The 18353-nt window shown below is 42.6% G+C and overlaps 1 protein-coding gene across 1 annotated transcript; it reads right to left on the reverse strand.

The window, feature by feature from the left end:
- Nucleotides 1-16068: 16068 nt before the first annotated feature.
- med29 (mediator complex subunit 29) lies at nucleotides 16069-18199 on the reverse strand. Its single transcript, XM_085794537.1, has 4 exons — nucleotides 17988-18199; nucleotides 17805-17863; nucleotides 16982-17066; nucleotides 16069-16582 (listed from the first exon to the last, which is right to left on the reverse strand). The coding sequence occupies exons 1-4, from the start codon at nucleotides 18189-18191 to the stop codon at nucleotides 16361-16363; spliced, it is 570 nt and encodes a 189-aa protein (XP_085650663.1). The 5' UTR covers nucleotides 18192-18199; the 3' UTR covers nucleotides 16069-16360.
- Between the last annotated feature and the right edge of the window lie 154 nt (nucleotides 18200-18353).

The raw sequence follows: 18353 nt of genomic DNA on the forward strand, positions 1-18353 counted from the left end.
AAAAAATCTGAAAAAAATGCGGCTTTGAGGGATGTAAACAGGCTAACCAGCGGAACTTGCATCCACTCTCATTCATTGCTGCCGTGGCGATGCAGGGACAGACCAAGCTACCGCAAAACAGGAGCGATTAAACTGAAAATCTTCAGATTCATTCTTTTAGACCCAAAATGATAGGAACATACACCCCCAAGTTGAATTCACCTGGAATTGTCCTTAAAGGTTTATTTGTAATGTTTAGGTCAGCTGCCTGAAATAAACCTATTTCTATTTTCTATTTCCTATGTACGAAAGAAGCAATATTTGAAAATGTGTTATTAAAGTTTTCCTTTGAAAATGTTTAAAAGCCATATGTAAATGTTTATACATTTAGAGATAGTACAAGTTTCTGTATTATTTGCAATGTATTATTATAATTTGGATGTGGTTTAAATACATTAAAGTATGTTTTTTTACCTGGAAGTAGTCCCACAAGTCTTTCAGCCTTTAGTATACTTGTAACACATTTGCATGAAGGTAGAAAGTAGTATACCAAAAGTATAATTAAGTATATATTTTAATATACTAACATCTAATTTTTAATGTACTTATAATACAAACAAAGTACACTTTAATTTAACTAATTAGGCATGTATTAGTACATGAAATGTCATGTACTTAAAGTGCACTAAATATACTTTAAGTTGTTCCACTTTAGTACACAAAAGTACACTAAATACACTTTAAGTTGAGCTTTTCTACAACTTAATTACAATTTAAATATACTTAACACAAAATTAGTTGTTCCAATTTAGCACTCTTCAAGTTAACTAATCTTAAACACACTTGAAATATAATGATGATTAGTGCGGCTTGAAGTACACAAAAGTATGCTAAATTTTAGTACACTTAGTACATTAATTTTTCACCAGGGTATCCATCCCTAGTGCCAACCAACCTCGGTCTCCCCTGATCAGTGATTAAATTGGGGAACCCTCTGGAGCTCAGCTCCGCCTCCTCACCTCTGCAGTACAGCCAGCAGGAGCTGAGCTCCCTCTGCTTTAGTGTTTTATAATAATTGTAGGCGCCATTTGTTGTTGTGTTGCTATTTGTGCTGATTTGTGCACCGCTCTCTTTTTTCTCTTTTATCCAGCTTGATCCAGTTTCCCGGATGCCCTCAACACGTGCCGGAGGGTTCTCCGCTCGGTGCCAGTGGAGCCGGGGGAGCTTTTCGGACCAGTAGCCATGGTGGCCTTGGAGCGGACGGCGCAGGCAGGCCAGACCCGTCAGCAGCTGGCGGGTCTGCAGCGGAGCACGTCGGCCCCAGGCAGGCAGAGAACATCAACACCGGCCCCCCACCACCACGCTCGACCATCAGCGGGCTCAGGGAGTCGCCAGCAGGCCCCGCGACAGCCATTTCGGGCCTTTCGTGTCCCCGAGGGCCCGGGACCGCACAGAGGCTCGAGGTCCAGCCCCTGCCCTCCCAGGGGTGGAGGCCGCCACAAGCATTGACCCCCCAGGGCCGGTCGTCGGCTGCTTCTCCCGACAGCAGCTCAGGTACTGGGCTGCGTGCACGCCGGACCCCTGGGTAATGGCCACCCTTACCCAGGCGTACAAGTTGCAGTTCAGACGCCGGCCCTCAACCATCGGCCGGGTCCGCTGGACCATCATACGGGACCTGGCCAAGGGCACCATCAAACGGGTGGACCCAGAATGACAGCCGGGGGGGTTTTACTCAAATTAATTCCTGGTGCTTTGGTTCCTTTTGGCCAATCCCCGACCTTCGGGGACTCACCCGCTTCCTCAAAGTCCTGCCGTTCCGAATGGTGACGACTACGGAGGTGGTGAGGGTAATGGCCCCCGGGGAGTGGTGTACGCTGGTGGACCTCAGGAACGCGTACTTTCATGTACCCATCGCACCCCATCACCAGCAGTTCCTGTGGCCCATGTGGCCTGTCTGGGGCTTCGAGTGAACACAAAGAAGAGCCGGCTGGAGCCCTCGCAGAAGGTCACCTACCTGGGGATGGAGCTGGACACCTGCCTGCCTGTCTGTCTTCTCAAAGGGTAAGCGACATCTTGAACACTCTTGTCTCCTTCAAGAAGGGCAGGGTGGTCTCCTACACACAGGTGTTACAGCTGGTGGGCAAGCTGACGGCGGCCGCGGCGGCTGAGGAGGGTCAGAGTGTCACGGGGTTGCGTCCTGGCCCTGGCCCTGGTCCCAAGGGGCTTTCTTGTTCGCAGGGGTGCCGATGGGCTCCATCCCGTCCCGCAGGGAGGTCGTGATGGTGGATGCTTGCCCCAAAGGCTGGGGGGCTGTCTGGCAGAGGAGGACCGCACAGGGGCGGTGGTCTCCCCAGGACAGCGCCCTCCACATCAATGTGCTGGAATTGTGGGCCATAAGGATGGCGCTGGAGCACTTTGGGTGACTGTGGCAGATGTTCTCCAGGTGGTGCGCGGACAGGCAGGTCAATCCGCTGCGAGTTTTTGCAATTTCTTTTTGACAGAGGACGCTCCCCCTCCACCCTGAAGGTGTTCGTGGCGGCTATTTCAAGTAGGCACATTCAGGTTGACGGTTGCACAGTGGGGTCCCACAGGCTGGTGTCGATGTTCCTCAGGGGGGCCCTGAGGCTGCGACCGCCTTTGGCTAGGAGGGCCCCGGCGTGGGATTTGCCCCTGGTGCTGGAGGCCTTGTGCCGCTCCCCCTTCGAGCCTCTGGCCCAGGTGGACCTCAAGTGGGTTAGCTTTGACGTGCCGGCGGGGGAGGGTGGGTCACCACTTTTGTGCCTGGTGCGAGCTCTGCAGGCCTACATCGACGCCACTGCCAGTCTGCGACGGGGCGAGCAGCTGTTTGTTTGTTATGGCGGTCCGAGGAGGGGCAGGGCCCTGTCAAAGCGGCGGCTCTCCCACTGGATTGTTGACACCATTGCCCACGCCTATAAGTCTAGTGCACGCCAGCCGCCCTTGGGGGTGCGGGGCCACTCCACGATGGGTGTGGCAGCGTCATGGGCCGCCCTGTGAGGGGTGCCCCTGAACGAGATCTGTGCTGTGGCCTCCTAGTCCGCCCCCAGCAACTTTGCCCGATTCTACCGTGTCAACGTGGCAGCCCCCTCTCCGTTGGGGGCGGTCCTGCAGTCAGAGTCATCCGCGTCGGTCTCCTGAGGTGAGTTGGTGCGTTCCTCGTGACTCTGTTGATATGGGTCATCCAGTGCGTGATGCACCGCTTCTGGTGGTCAGGAGGGATGAAATAGAACGAAAGTTACAGAGGTAACTACGGTTCTATGAATCCCGGATGACCACCAGAGCACTCGGTCACTCAGAATCTTGCCGTGCTCGCAGGAAAATTTCAGGTGACACCGGAACTTATTACCTCGGGTCACGTGAGGGTCACAGGTGACTTTGTTGGTATAGGTACTCGACCCGTGCATGCGCAAGGCTGTCCGAGTATCCCAATATCGTCCGGCTGCGGACACAAATGGGCGTTACTGTCGCCCCGTTGTCGAGGCCAGGAACGCCCCCTTTGCAGCCAGGAACGCCCCCCCCCCTCCCCTTCTTCTTCGTCTACCCGCGCTTGTCAACATCCGGGGGTTAATAGCTGGGTTAACATAGCCACATCCGCTAGTCAGTTTATACGACAGGTAGCGTAGAGCTACCATTAGTAAGCTAAGCAAGATAAAGAACGTTAATTTTAATTTAATCTTTCGTTTGATTTACATAGTCAGTTTGATTACGATCAAGATTTTTTTTTAACTTGATTTAACCTAATGGATTAAATTGACCGAATCTGTTCCCTTCGTCTTGACTAGGCTACTCGTTCTGTCCTCTTTTGATCCTCCTCCATGTTTTTCTTTCCTTTCCTTCATCCTTCCTTTTGACCCATCTGTTCAACTATCTTACCTCCATTTACCTTCCTTTCCTCCCAGGTTGGCATTTCAGTCTTTCCAGCTCACATTCGGATTTCTGTACACACGTTAGGCTGCAGAGCCTCCAGACAGGGCTGCTGTGTCCATAACGCTGCACACATGAAGCTTCACTTTTCATTCAAATAAACTAATGCAACTGCCACAATAAGATTTCATCAATGAAACCAGCATTTATCTCCTAAAAAGAGTTAAACCAGCCGGTGGTTTACCTCTAAAAACCTACGGATAAGTTCATTAACAGTCGTTTTCCCCCGCGAGGTGACGGAGTAGTCTGGCCGGTCGAGCACGTCAGGAGACGGGGTTGCTGGCTCTGTGATGTCCCGGTCACAGCTCATATTTATCCAATATTTATTTTATCCAAACGACGGCTGTTTAGAAGTTAACCTCGAAGCGAAGCTCCAGGTCCGAGCAGTGACCGCGGCATCACAGAGGCAGCAGCCCGGCTCCTGACGTGATCCGCCGGCCAGCCTGCAATCGTCACCCCGGGGAGAAAACGACTGCTAATTAACTTACCCAATGGCTTTTAGAGGTTTACCACCGGCTGCTTAAACTTCTTTTAGGGAATAAATGTTGGTCTCTTTGATGAAATCTAACAACTGTGGCAGTAGCAGAAGTTTGTTTGAATAAAAAACCACGGTTGGACAGTACCAGTGCTGCCTTGGGGTCAGTCTACGCACAGAAAACACCACATTTACGTAAATAAATAAATACTTTAAAACGAGCCAGGCCTGTCTCAGAGCTGGCAAGACTCTCCGGTGGCATATTGAACGATTAAATGCCGTTAACAGGACGAGAGAGCAGTCAAAACGGCAGCTCCAAGCTAGCTACAGCGAGGGTAGGTTAATTTCCTGTTTACAAAGTAAAAGCACCTAAGCGATAAAAGGCAACGGGTATTTTATTTTGTGAAAATAACCGGAAGTGCGTTTCTCACTACGGCTAGTTTTACTAGCGCCAGAGAACGCCGACTTCGTCGGAACAAATTTGTAAACAGCGGGTATTTTGTCAGATTTTCAACACAGTGGGGATCTAAACGACCACTTTCTCGCCTGAAAATGTTTCAAATGTTGCTAAAGTTATATATTTACAGAGTTTAGCAGCAGCTAGCCGCTCGGTAGAATGCTACTTCAACCGGAAGTACGTCACATGAAAGGCTACCAGCCAGGAACGCCCATAGGCGTTCCCGTGTCATGACGGGAACGCCCCTGTCTGCAGCCAGACCCTTCTCGAGTATCCGCGCATCCGCGCAGTGACAAGGCGCTCTGAAGCCTGGTTTTGATGCCGCCGAGCGACGACAGTGCGCTCCAGCGCTCGAGCTGTGAGTGGGGGGAGTATCCGAGTAGATGAACTGGTACTCGGATGCCGTCCAAGCCGAGCGAGTACTCAAGTACTCGGATATCGGCTACAGCCCTAAAACACAGATTTCAGGGCCATTTATTTGTATGATCAGATAGATCAGATAGGCTAAAGAGTATAGGCTGAAAATAAGCATGTGGGAGCCTCCTTTCACACCTGACAGTACAGCTATCAAGATAGAGATGAGGATAAGTCAGAAGTGGTGGAACAGTAGTGTGGCCTGAAAGAAGCCCATGGTGAAGCAGAGGAAACAGGGCCTTGAAAGATGGTGACACACCTGGAAAGTCCGATAGTTCACTTGCTTTAGTGCGAACTCCTTTTTTTTTTACTTGGTGCGGTTTGTATTCACATTGCATTTTTTCACAAGCGGATCAACTTTGTAAATAAAAGCACGTGTGTCCCACAGTCGCTCAATCATTGGATAAAAATTATCAGCGGGATCTTCCATGAAAAACACAATGGAGGTCATGAATGCGTTTCTTGCTGCCCTTTCAATTTGGTAGTAGTTGCACCTGTCCTGCTTATTCATCACATGGAGGCTATGTGGCCGTTATGCAGCCGTCCCCGTGAAGGATGGTCAGACAACAAACACACAGACGTCTGCATGTGCGTCTGAAGGATGGTGCCTTTGTGCAGCTACAATATGAGGAAAAAGAAAAAAAGGACGGCACAGCAAAAAACAAAACAAAAGCCAGCGTTTAAGCCAGTCGCATTTATTTCTGTTAACGGTTATTAATCGGACAAAACGATATATTTATCGAAAATGGGCCCATTAACAAGTGTGGGTAGCGTAGATTCATCCACATTAACGTAATTAACGACTTTTTTATAACCAAATAGAAACTCCTTGTTGTCCCTTTAACTGCGACGGGTGCGTCCTCTCCAGCATCTGATAAATGTTTTCCACTGACCAAATATCAAGGAGGCAGCGTGTCTATCTGTGCTCCATGTTGACCCACGGCTCATTGTTGATAATTTCCACATTTTCTGACAACAACGGAAGCCTGTTGAATGGCGCTTGGTTTTTGCATTTGGGATTCGGGAAAGGTTCAGTTTGCATTCAAACCGTACACAAATCGCACCAGGGTTCGTTTGGGACTCTGGTGCGGATCAAACAAGTGAACCGAGTCCCACCTGCAGAGGTGGTCTCGGTTCACTTGTTTGATCCGCACCAGCGTCAGGTGGTTTGTATTCACACCTCCCCAAAAGGTCCGCACCAGAGGAAAAGTCTGTTTCAAGCGGACCAAACGAGCCTGGTGTGAATACGCCCTTAATGACACTTAATAAAACAACAAAAATAAAAGGTGTTACAACCATCCCCACCCCGGTCAGTCACTGTTTGACTAGCTGTACCAGCATGCTGGTTTAAAATAAACTTTTACGTATGAAATGACTCCTATTTCACCTAAAAACCTGGTCTTTCATCCTATACAAGTTACCTAAATCAAACTTCAACGGTATCGATACTGGTCAAAATTTGGACTTGGCCCAAAATATTACCTAGTTTTTGCACTTTAATGTTGTTATATGGGAAAACTTGTTACAGTGTAGACCTAACATCCTGACTGTAGCTAAAGCACAATTTGTATATTTTTTATTTAGGCATATTTTGTCATTTTTGCGGTTTAATATCAGTTGAAATATTGTTGAAAGTGCATAGATCTTTAATTAGGTTGAAATTTCAACATTGTTTCAATGTGTTGATCGAAATACCATTGAAATTCCATTTATCCTTAGTTAGAAAATCAACATTGTTTCAATATTAGTTGAGGGTGGAAACTGCTAAAGAATCAACATCACAGTTCAACCTGGATTCACTTAATGACAATGATCCTCATCTCTATCTCAGGGCCTTGAAAGATGGTGACACTTAATGACACTTAATAAAACAACAAAAATAAAAGGTGTTACAACCATCCCCACCCCTGTCACTCACTGTTTGACTAGCTGTACCAGCATGCTGGTTTAAAATAAACTTTTACGTATGAAATGACTCATATTTCACCTAAAAACCTGGTCTTTCATCCTATACAAGTTACCTAAATCAAACTTCAACGGTATCGATACTGGTCAAAATTTGGACTTGGCCCAAAATATTACCTAGTTTTTGCACTTTAATGTTGTTATATGGGAAAACTTGTTACAGTGTAGACCTAACATCCTGACTGTAGCTAAAGCACGATTTGTATATTTTTTATTTAGGCATATTTTGTCATTTTTGCGGTTTAATATCAGTTGAAATATTGTTGAAAGTGCATAGATCTTTAATTAGGTTGAAATTTCAACATTGTTTCAATGTGTTGATCGAAATACCATTGAAATTCCATTTATCCTTAGTTAGAAAATCAACATTGTTTCAATATTAGTTGAGGGTGGAAACTGCTAAAGAATCAACATCACAGTTCAACCTGGATTCACTTAATGACAATGACAACTGAATGTTGGTATACTGTTTCAGTGATTCTTTGCTATCTGATCCGGTACTGTATAAAAGGAGAAGGACAGGATGGATATCCACCCCCAACAACCTGCCTGTTTGTTTCTCCTCCTGTGGCAGATGACACTAAAGGTAAGTGAACATTTGATGGTTTACCACCTATCGACTGAAATTCATACATAATAAATAAATAGATTGTTCTCGTAAATCATTCAGGTTTACAATCACTGAGGTCACTACACTGCTGCAAAAGACTACACAGTCAGCTTGTTTTGTTGTCTTTCCACAGATGGCATCACATTTTCAGGTGGTCTTCCTCCTCTGTTTCACTGGTGGACTGTTGTTTGAAGGAGCTGTGAGTAAAACTCTCTGATCCCCAGTTAATGAAAACAAACAGTGCTAAAGAACATGACCCTCGCTTTACTTCCAGTTGCATGTGCAGTGAACGGTGAGGTGAGAAAACCACTCCCAGAATTAAAAATCTTAAAGGTTTGAGTTAAGTAAAAATTTTGAGTTTATTCAACAAATGTAGACAATATCCTCCCTCAAATTAAGACATATGTATGTGATCACACTTTTACTTAAGCTCTAATTACTTTTGTATTGGTTTAATGCAGTGAAATCATAATGTGGCAAAATATAATGTCTGAATCAAAGGAGCTGTTTCACTGTACCATCATCATTGTGTTATAAATGCCTGGTGTTTCTTCAAAGGTGCCACAGACTAAGGGCCCATGCCCAGAAATAATTTAAATGATCATATTTCACTGAAAATGACTCATATTTCCATATTCCCTTACTGTTAGCCCAATATTAAAGGTGCCTGAATGCAAAAGTAGAATTGCACTCATCAGCTCAGCTCATCTCCATGAACCAGCTCCTAAACCAGATTCATTCAGTTAGGTTAAAAACACACTGTAAAAAGCAATGAAACTGATTCTGTTGCTTTTCCTGAAGAAATGCTCACCAGTTAAATAGACATAATTCCAGTCTCAGCCCATTACAGAGGGACTGCTGACAATGATATTAACAATCTGCTCTCTGTGTTCTCAGACGTCCACCTCCAATCAAAAACATAGATTTCTCGATATACAAGGTTTGTAGCTGCTTTTTCTACACTGGAGGTCTTTGGGTGGATTTGCAATATTGCTACATGGCAGAAGTTTTACTGTGTGTGTTTTGTTATATTAATATTAATATTAATATTAATATTAATATTAATATTAATAGTAATATTAATATTAATATTAATATTAATATTAATATTATTTATCCCTTTGTGTGTTTACATTGTTTGTGTCATGTGCTTAATGATGTTAACTAATCAAATCTAATGTTGGGGTTTCCTGAAGAGACACTGGGCCACATTTGCCACAAGGCTGTCAGAAACATCATCATACTGTACATACAGACTTTACTCTTGGTGTTAAATGTAAATGTCTAAATGAAAGCTGAAACATGTCAATCTTTAGTAGCAATATTTAGTATTTCTAACTATCTAATGAACTTTACAGCAGTTACTCTCAGCCATGTACAGTAGACTAGAGGCAGAGTACAAGTGCATTGGGACAAGTAACTACATGTAGACTATCACTCTACTTTACAGGTACTCTGTCAACCATTAATGAGAGTTGTTAGCTTTCCTCTACCTACATGAGATTTATTTTTAATCCACCATAATTATCTAACTATCTAACTCTGTTACAGGTTCTGGCTGTCCTCCTGGTTGGACTGGGTTTGGCTTTCGCTGTTTCATCTACCAAGCCGTTGTCAAGGATGCAGCTGATGCAGAGGTATTAGAACAATATGATCACACAGCACCTCTGTTGTGGTTTTAGAAACTGTTGATGTCATGACAACTACTATGTAAGTGGCCATCTACTGACTTATGTAAATGTGTATTGCTTCAATACAAAACAATGTGTTTACATTAAGAAACATTTTCCAACCCACTACAGTATCATAATTTTCTGCTGGTTGGAAGGCGATGCCTGTGTCTTTGCTCTTTAGACCCAGGTTGTATTTCTCTCATTTCATTATCTTGGTCATCAGGTCACCTGCATCAATCTTGGTGGGCACTTAGCCTCCATCCACAGCGCTGAAGAACACAAGTTCGTCAGGGACCTGATTCGGGAAAAGAGTGGCTCTGATACACGTTCCTGGATTGGAGCCCATGACATGATGAAGGTGAAACATTTAAACACAAAGCATCTGATGTGCCCTGTGCTTAAAGAGGTAACCTGTGCTTTCTCTTCCAGGAGTCCACATGGATGTGGACTGATGGCTCAAAGTTTGACTACAACGCCTGGGCTAAAGGGCAACCCGACAACGCAAGGAACGAAGACTGTTTGGAGACTAATTTTCGTGGTATTTATAATTTCTTGACCTTTTACTGGTGATTTGTGTTTGGGATTTGATACTGGAGCCTTATAACAATGGACAGAACATAACATACTATATAAAGAACAACCGTTCATACAGAGTCAAATAATGACCACTGACTCTGCCCTGTTCAGAGATCAGTCATGTTTGTTGTCCATGTGGATGCCAACGGGTATCTGCAAGTGTGCACCACCTGAGTCTGATGTTGTCCCTGTGTCAGCATGTGTTCTCTGCAGGTTCAGTCCAAACACATGATGCACATTAGGTTGACTGTTGGTCCACATCTCTCTCTCTGTCTCTTTCTCTCTCTCTCTCTGCTCTGTTGGTGACCTGACCAGTGTGAACTCCACCCTCAGCCTATGTGCCTATGTCAGCTGGGATTAGCTTCAGCTCCACTCGACCCTGCACATGGGGGCCCTTTGTCAACAGCTCTCTCATGGATGCATCTCCATAACAGCACAGCAAATGAATGCTGGGAAAATGCAGCGATTAAATATGCTCCATCTTTTGCTAATAGATCCTTTAAAAAGAAAAATAATTATTTAAACTTAGATGTCCTAATGTCTGAGTGCATGTTTGGGAACATGTGTGTAGCAACTGTGCATGTCTCTTACATATTAGAAATATTAACTGTAAATAAACTCTCTCTTCTTCTTACAGATCCGTACTGGAACGATCACAAATGCTCCGAAAAAAAACCTTTCGTCTGTGCCAAACCTTTGGGAGTGACAGTGTACTTCAGTACTAACTGATTGTCACATCAGACTTCAGTGACAGCAGTGTGAAGTCAAACACACACAATGTCTTGAGTTCAGTTAATCACAGCACAGTCTTGTTTTTGATTTGCATGTTCAGTAATTTTGTCAGGGGACATCAGGGATATAAAATCAATCTATGACTACAGGCAGGTCAGAGATTTGACCTGGTCCTGTCCTCTTTCTCTTTCTTCCCTTCATTTCATTGGTTCTTGTTCTTTGTTCCTCAGTGGTGGTGGAGTGTTGGATTTTGATCCTTCAGTATAAACTGTATTTCTGCTGAATCCAACAACTTTTGAAATAAACAGACAGAGCATGAACGGAGGAGAGAAAAAACAGCCACATGTCTTCTTTCACCCGAGTCATTATACAGACAAAACCTTTCTGAATCAAATAAGCAGCTGCACTTTGTTTAGCATTAGATACAATTATATAATAATAATAATAATAAGAAGAAGAAAATAAAATGGTGTCTAACAAAGGAAACTAAAACTAGAAACCTTTCAAGGCCCAAATCAGCTCCAAGTTCAGATGGTTAGCAGACTCAGTGAGCTCCAGTGTTGTGAATGAAATAACGCGGAGCACTTTGCTCTCATTACTTTTGTTGCCAGTTTAAATTCAGAATATTGCCTGTAGTTTTTGATTGTGTTAAGATAACTGTTCATGTCTGAAAATGTAAATAATGATTTTGCTTTTTGATGAAAACCAACTTCAGTCCTCGTTTTTTCTGCTAAGTCATGGTTTCTTGCCCTGATAGTGATTTTAACACAGTGTTGTGCGTACCTGGGATGCATGGATAGTGTGTTTACTGCATCCTTTCAGGGTTTAAAGCATCAGCGACACATGGGCACATAGCTGGCAAATAATTTTATGTTTAACAGGGTAGGGCCTCATATGAAATATTGAAATCGGCCCCCAGATATCTAAGGCCGCCATTGCACACTGTGATTCGTAAACTCACTTCGAGATGTTACAGTAAAATAAATGAAAATAGTCCCCATTGGATCAAAACCTCCAGTTTGTTTTGGAATCAACCTCTGTATGAACCAATGAGCTTGGAGCTGAGAGCTGCAGACAGGAAGTGTTGTGTCACACACAGCCGGGAAAACAATGACCTAGATGTAAAACTTCAGCGTGTCTTGCCATCCATGTCATGTCAACCCGGGTCAGAGGCCGTACACTACCCATACCTGAGGCAGTCATTCCCCCTCTCTGTCTCCCCATTTCCTGTCTCTCTCTCCATTGTGCTATCAATTAAAGGCAATAAAAAGCCCCCAAAAATATACTTAAAAAAAAAAACATCTCCGGTTCCGGTTGGGCCACAGCCACCTGTCCTCTCTCCGGGGTCTCATCAGACACCCAACGGCACCCAGCTCGCTTATTTAATGGGCAAGTTTGAGGAGGATTGTATTTATAACAATAATCATTTTTTAGCATTCATTAAAACATATTGGAGGTATGTTGATGATTGATTGGTTTTTTGTATGGAGTTGCAGCGCAGAGGATCTGAAGAGATTTCATGAATATTTGAACAGTAAAAAAGAATGTATAAAGATTTCACTTTTGGATGTTTTGGTTAAGAAAACTGTTAATGGTCTATGTACAGACGTGTATAATAAAAGAAACAGATAGGAACACTTTTCTTTATTATCATCCACTTTTGCTGAAGAGGAGTTTGCCATACAGCCAAATTTTAAGGTATAGACGCATTTGTGACTCAGACGAAGCTTTTGAGATCCAAGCCAAGGAGCTTTGCATTAGTTTTATCTCCAGATGTTATGACACTACTCTGGAACTGATGGATTTTTTCCATGGTGTTTCCATTCATAGAGATGTTTTATTGGAGCTAAAGGATAAGGTTTTCTCTGGTCACTCAGTTTCTATGGTCTGCACCTATACAGTCCTATTTCCAATGCACTCAAAAAAGTTATAAACAAGCATTGACATATTCTAAACACAGATCTGGAAATTGTTTTCCAAGTATCACCCATATTATTCTTTAAAAGGCAGCTGACTCCAAGCAATTTACCAAGTGAAATCTGATACATCAACAAAACCTTCTCATTTTCTGTCTAAAGCATCTAGTGACTTTCCTTGTTTTAACTGTGTCCAATGCCCTAACCAAAGCAGAGGAAACCAGTTCCCCCATCCTAGAACTGGAAAGATGGTGAGAGTTTCCCCAGATGTTTGTGAGGCAATAAATATTTTACATTGGAGTGCAGTCCTGTACTTTTTGTATATTTTCTATCTGGACTTTTGTTTTGAGGATTCAGCACCCATTTATACTTTTGGAGGGCTGAGCACATTGTTTTTGGACTCTCCCAGCTGAACTTGGTGGTATGCCTGAATTGAAGAAGGCATCATAAGCAAAGACTGTCTGTGCTTTCTCCCATTACTAAAATAACAAACATTTTATGCAAACTTGACTTTAACCCTGACACTTCCTTTTGTCCTCTTTGCACATACAGATACATATTTGTCTTGTAGGCCTGGTTTTTCTTCAGAATAGTGATGTAATGTATCACCAACAACAGCTTTAAAATTTATCTTATTCATGTAGCACTTTAAATGCTTGGAGCAACACAAAGTGCTTCACAGGGTTAAAAACATTGAAAAGAAAGGAAGAAATTAAGAAAACCCAACCCGCCCATACAAACACACATTAACACACGTAGGTTTGGTTGAATGGTCAGCACCCTATGGTCAGCACACATAACTCTTACCCAGAAGACTAGGGTTCAAACCCTGCCCTGGACCTCCTTTGTCCTGCCACACATGTAACATGTAGTTTTGTGATTTCCTCATTTCTCCACGTCGTGTAAGTCTTTGTAAGTGTAAGTTTTTGTTTCAGATAAAACTGGGTGAGGATGTGAGGGTCTACTCATACACGCACACTGTATTTCTATGGTAACAAAACAACTCTTAAGGTCTTTGTCTTATTGGTGAGATTAGATTAGATAATATTTATTTCAAACCAACCAAATGATAACTCACGTACAACATAACAAGAAAATCCACAGGACACCATATAACCATAAATCGAACAGGAACAAACAACAACAACAGACACTACAACAACAAACACGGTTTGAAATGGGGATGGAAGAAGCAAAGCTCATATATTTCACCCAGACAACACACATACAACGTTAACACAACCAAAACACAAGGTCAATCCCTCCTCCCCACAGTCATCTCATCAATTTACATAATTTATCTCCTCCTCCCGGTTATACATTTCAAACACTCCTTTTCTAAACTTCCTTTTAAATTGATTAACGTTTTTACTGAGTTTAACCTCTACTGTACATCTAAACTATTCCATAGAATAACCTTTCTGGCAGATATACACATACTTTTAAGAGTCGATCTTACACTTTGTTGTTGCAATTTGAATTTTCCTCTTAAGTCATCTTCTACAACCTTCCCTCTCATGAAATGAGCCTATATGCCATAAGAATTTATGGATTCAGTATATTTTGTTGTTTTTAAGTTGTGTGGATTTGTCATTTGCTATTAGATAAAAACCTGTTAAAAACTCAGGATGGAGGAATGTGAGAGAGCCATCACAGAATACAATGTTAAGAATGTCCGCTCTACTAGTGAAGATAGAGATGGCCCTTCTCATTGTTGAGATGCTCATGTGTCTTTTCATCCAGGGATCTGTTGTGTGACAGCCCTTGGCTCCGTCCTGGAGGCTGCAGATCATGGATCCGCTGCAGATTCAGGCCCGCAGTTCTGGGATTGCAGGTCAAGGCCTTTTATGGTTTTGCGCTAGTGCCACCTACTGGACGACTGTAAAACTGCTACTAAATCAACTTCCCACCAAAATACCACTTTTTTGTCAAACAAGTTACATTTTTAAAGAGCAGTGCAGGGCTTTGTGCTAAGTATTTTCCTGTACACACTGCTCCATATGAACAACAGCATCAGCCCATCACCCGGCACAAAGTAGCCAACTGTCACAAACTGGCTCAGTGAATGTGACAAGGAGGAGGCCCACACAAACATTTAACTAAGAACATTTATTGTAACTAAAAACATAAACCAAATGAGGTGTGGAAGTCACTTGGAGTCACCATGAATGCAATGCATGGATGAGTGGTCAGCAGGTGGACGGGAGAGAGAGTGAGAGCACATGGCCCAGCTTTCTTCGGGTGGAGGGCCCAGGTGAAGTGAATCAGCTGACGACCCTCAATTGGCTTTATGCACCGCTCCATACTTCCTGATGCACCGCTCCATACTTCCTGATCTATGCACAGCTCCATACTTCCTGATCTTAAGCCACCTTTATTTCCTGTCTTACATTATTGGACAAACTGATTGACTTCACAACAATGGTCAGACACACCTGGATTAATCAGTTTGTCCAACAACGTAAGACAGGAAATAAAGGAGCTGGCTAAAGTTCTGCCCATCTGACGTGTCTATTTCATGAGCTTTTCTTCAGCATTTTCAAATGCTTGGCCAACTGTGCAGAGGATCTGTGTCTTCGTGGTGTGTGGTATAGGTCAAACCCTCCAGGTATTCGACACAGTTTTGCACCAAAGAAAGAAATTAATTCGGTCAAAGATCACTAAATTGTGCAAGTGTGGTGCTTCAACCAAAACAGTCTGTGTGGGAACAACATTATGGAACAATCTCGTTGTGACAATAAGGATAATGCACAGATAGTTTTGCTCCACATTTCTCAGTGGAGTGGAACAGCGGCAGATTCAAATAGTTGTCGATTTACGTTTGTGTTATGAAAACAATTATTTTGTGAGAAATTATTTTACAGATGTGTAACTCTAATTGCAAGAATTCACATTCAGATTTGCAGATATTTTTGTCCATGACTTCACATTGTTTGATACAGGTGTGAATGTGTCTTGCACCAAATATAATGCAACAATAGCAGCAAAAATGTGAGTGTGTCAGTTTGTAATTGGTAAAATAGGATTTGTGCACCTGTAATTTAGAATTTATGAAGGTGTAACTGTTGAGTTTGTGAGAAAAAAAAATCTCGAAATACGCAACTCATGGAGCTGTGACCTCAAATTTACTGATACATAATGCAACTATTGTATACAACTACAAATTCCACTGTTACAGAAGCTCAAGAGTTTTGCACCAAAAATACCTTCATAAATATCTTTAAAAACTGGAGAAAAGTTTTGCTCTTATGAATTCTCCCCATCAATCCATGTGTTAAAGATGAAGCAGTCTTCCTTTGTACATCTTGAATAATGAGAAAACATCAATATCAGTAGAAAGGTTTTTAATGTTCAATAAAAATAAGCTACAAAAGACCTGTGAATATTAAAGTGGCTAGTAGTACAACTCTGTCACCACCTGCTGGTCATCTCCCAACATGACTTTTTGTCAGCAATATATACACAGCACTTATAAAGAAACATAAATTAAAGGAAAAAACAAACAAACTAAGAACACAAGATCTTGGGAAATCAAACAGCATCTTGACCAATGTTGCACAAAACTGAGATCTGAACATGGTGCAGCCCCAAATATGAAATCCACAGTCAGTCAATGCACATCTACATGATTCCCTGAGGCTTTCCTGCAATCTTCTTGGAGCACTCGAGCAAAGCATTGTGGATATCTTTGGCGCAGGAGATCTGAGACTTGATCATGCCGAGGTACTGGGCGTAAGACATGGACTCGGTCTGCACTGTGTCTGGCTTGGTGGCTGTGGGGACCAGGTTCGGCGAGTGTTTGGCGCTGTCAATACTCTGAGAGAGGCACTCGAAGGCCAGCCGCTGCACAGAGGAGAGAAAAGACTCAAAATGTGTGGCCGATTTTGAGTCTAGGTGTTGTTGTACCCATGTGCTGTGTGTGTCACAGATTAATATGGGCAACATGTTTATACTGATAACATTTGTTCTATATCTCTCAGCACTCTACACACATTTAGCTACAGCGTAATCTATCTTTGTATTTATTTCTATCTTAAAGAAAGGCTATATGGTAAATGAATACTGTTTGGCAGGACAATGGATGCTCTTGTCACATATCAAATGTGGCAATAGGTGTAAATAATGTTCAATTTTTAGGAGGTATGAGTGCTTAATCTCAGTGTTTTGTCACAAACTTTTGTCCATGGTGTTAAAGTGTATTATTTCCCTTTATAAATCATTATTATTAATGGGTCTTCTTACCAAACACAGCTCCAGCTGATCACAAAGGGCATAAAACTCCTCCAGGCTTTTGTCAAAGCGCTGAACAGAGGTGTCGCTACTTTTGCTGAGGGAGAGCAAATATTCAGTTAAAATCAGACATCATCCAGGGCTGGGACAGTGATGTGAAGTTGTTATTAGTCTGTAACTTAGTAGCTATATAGGCCAGTGGTTCCCAACCTGGGGGGCGCCAAAGATCCAGGGGGGGTCGCGAAGCCCTCTTGATTTTAAGGGGTTTAATAATTTTAATGTAATTAAAATGTTAAATAAATGAGTAGGCTAAACAATTCAATTCATATATGTGACAAAATCAACTAAATTCAAGGGCCACATTAAACATTTATTTGTGTATTTAAATAGATAAACAAATAAATTATAGGCCTATATCAATAGATGATTGAATATCAACAGTTTTAAAACATTAAATACATATACAGCAGGGCAATATCAGTCACAATGAATTTGAAAAACAGCATGGAACAATGAGAAAAAACCTGTGTAAAATTAGGCTACAACATATTCTTCAGAACTTGTACTTTTAAAAACACAATTATGTTTTTAAAAGTACAAGTTCTGAAGAAATATGTTGTAATCATACACAGGTTCTCCTGATTGTTTGTTACATGCTGTTATTAAATTACTGAAATATAATAAAGTATTTAATGTAAAAGAAGTTATGATGTTCCTTATTTTATTTTATTTTACATCGGGGGGGGGGTCACCAAAGTTTTCAATGAGTTTTCAATGGTGAAAAATATGGGTCCCTTAAGAAAAAGGTTGGGAACCACTGATATAGGCTACTCACATTCCGTTGTCAATGGCCGTGTTGTGTGCTAAATTCAGGGACGCGATCTTCATGAGATTCTGAAAATAGACACATATGGCAATATATTGTAAATACACTTAAAGCAAAACACAGCATGCATTTGGGCTTTTGTGACCATGGGCATTTTCGGTTTCATTGTTTAGCGCGATGAAGCACAGTTACCTGAAGACTCTCCTTCAGCTGTGGAATGAGCATCTTAAACCTGTGAACTGGGTCGAAGTCTTGCTGTTGACTCAACTGCTGCTGCTGTTGCTGCTGCTGCTGCTGCTGTTGATGTTGTAGGGAAGCAGCGGACTGTTGTAGCCCGGGCTGAGACATCTGACCGCCGGACAGGACTTGCTGAGAAGCCATCTTACCACCCAGCATCGACTCGACTCACTCGGCGGAAGGAAAACGAAATATCCGGTGTATTGGTTTTCAAAATAAAAGCGTGTGTTTATTTATTTAATTAACCCCCCCCCCCCCCCACACACACACACACACATATTCGTAGTTATTGTGATTGTGTCGATATGCGTTTCTCTCTTT

The sequence above is a fragment of the Trachurus japonicus genome, chromosome 13 (genome assembly GCF_045865225.1).
Source record: "Trachurus japonicus isolate A0001 chromosome 13, Traja_1.0".
Classification (NCBI taxonomy): Eukaryota; Metazoa; Chordata; class Actinopteri; order Carangiformes; family Carangidae; genus Trachurus; species Trachurus japonicus.

What these genes read in the sequence shown, in the direction of transcription:
- med29 (XM_085794537.1), bottom strand. Translation starts at nt 18,191, where the DNA reads ATGCTGGGTGGTAAGATGGCTTCTCAGCAAGTCCTGTCCGGCGGTCAG. An exon ending in AGCTGAAGGAGAGTCTTCAG is followed by an intron (nt 17,864 to 17,987) that starts GTAACTGTGCTT and finishes GTCTATTTTCAG; the next exon opens with AATCTCATGAAGATCGCGTC. An exon ending in ATCAGCTGGAGCTGTGTTTG is followed by an intron (nt 16,583 to 16,981) that starts GTAAGAAGACCC and finishes TCCTCTGTGCAG; the next exon opens with CGGCTGGCCTTCGAGTGCCT.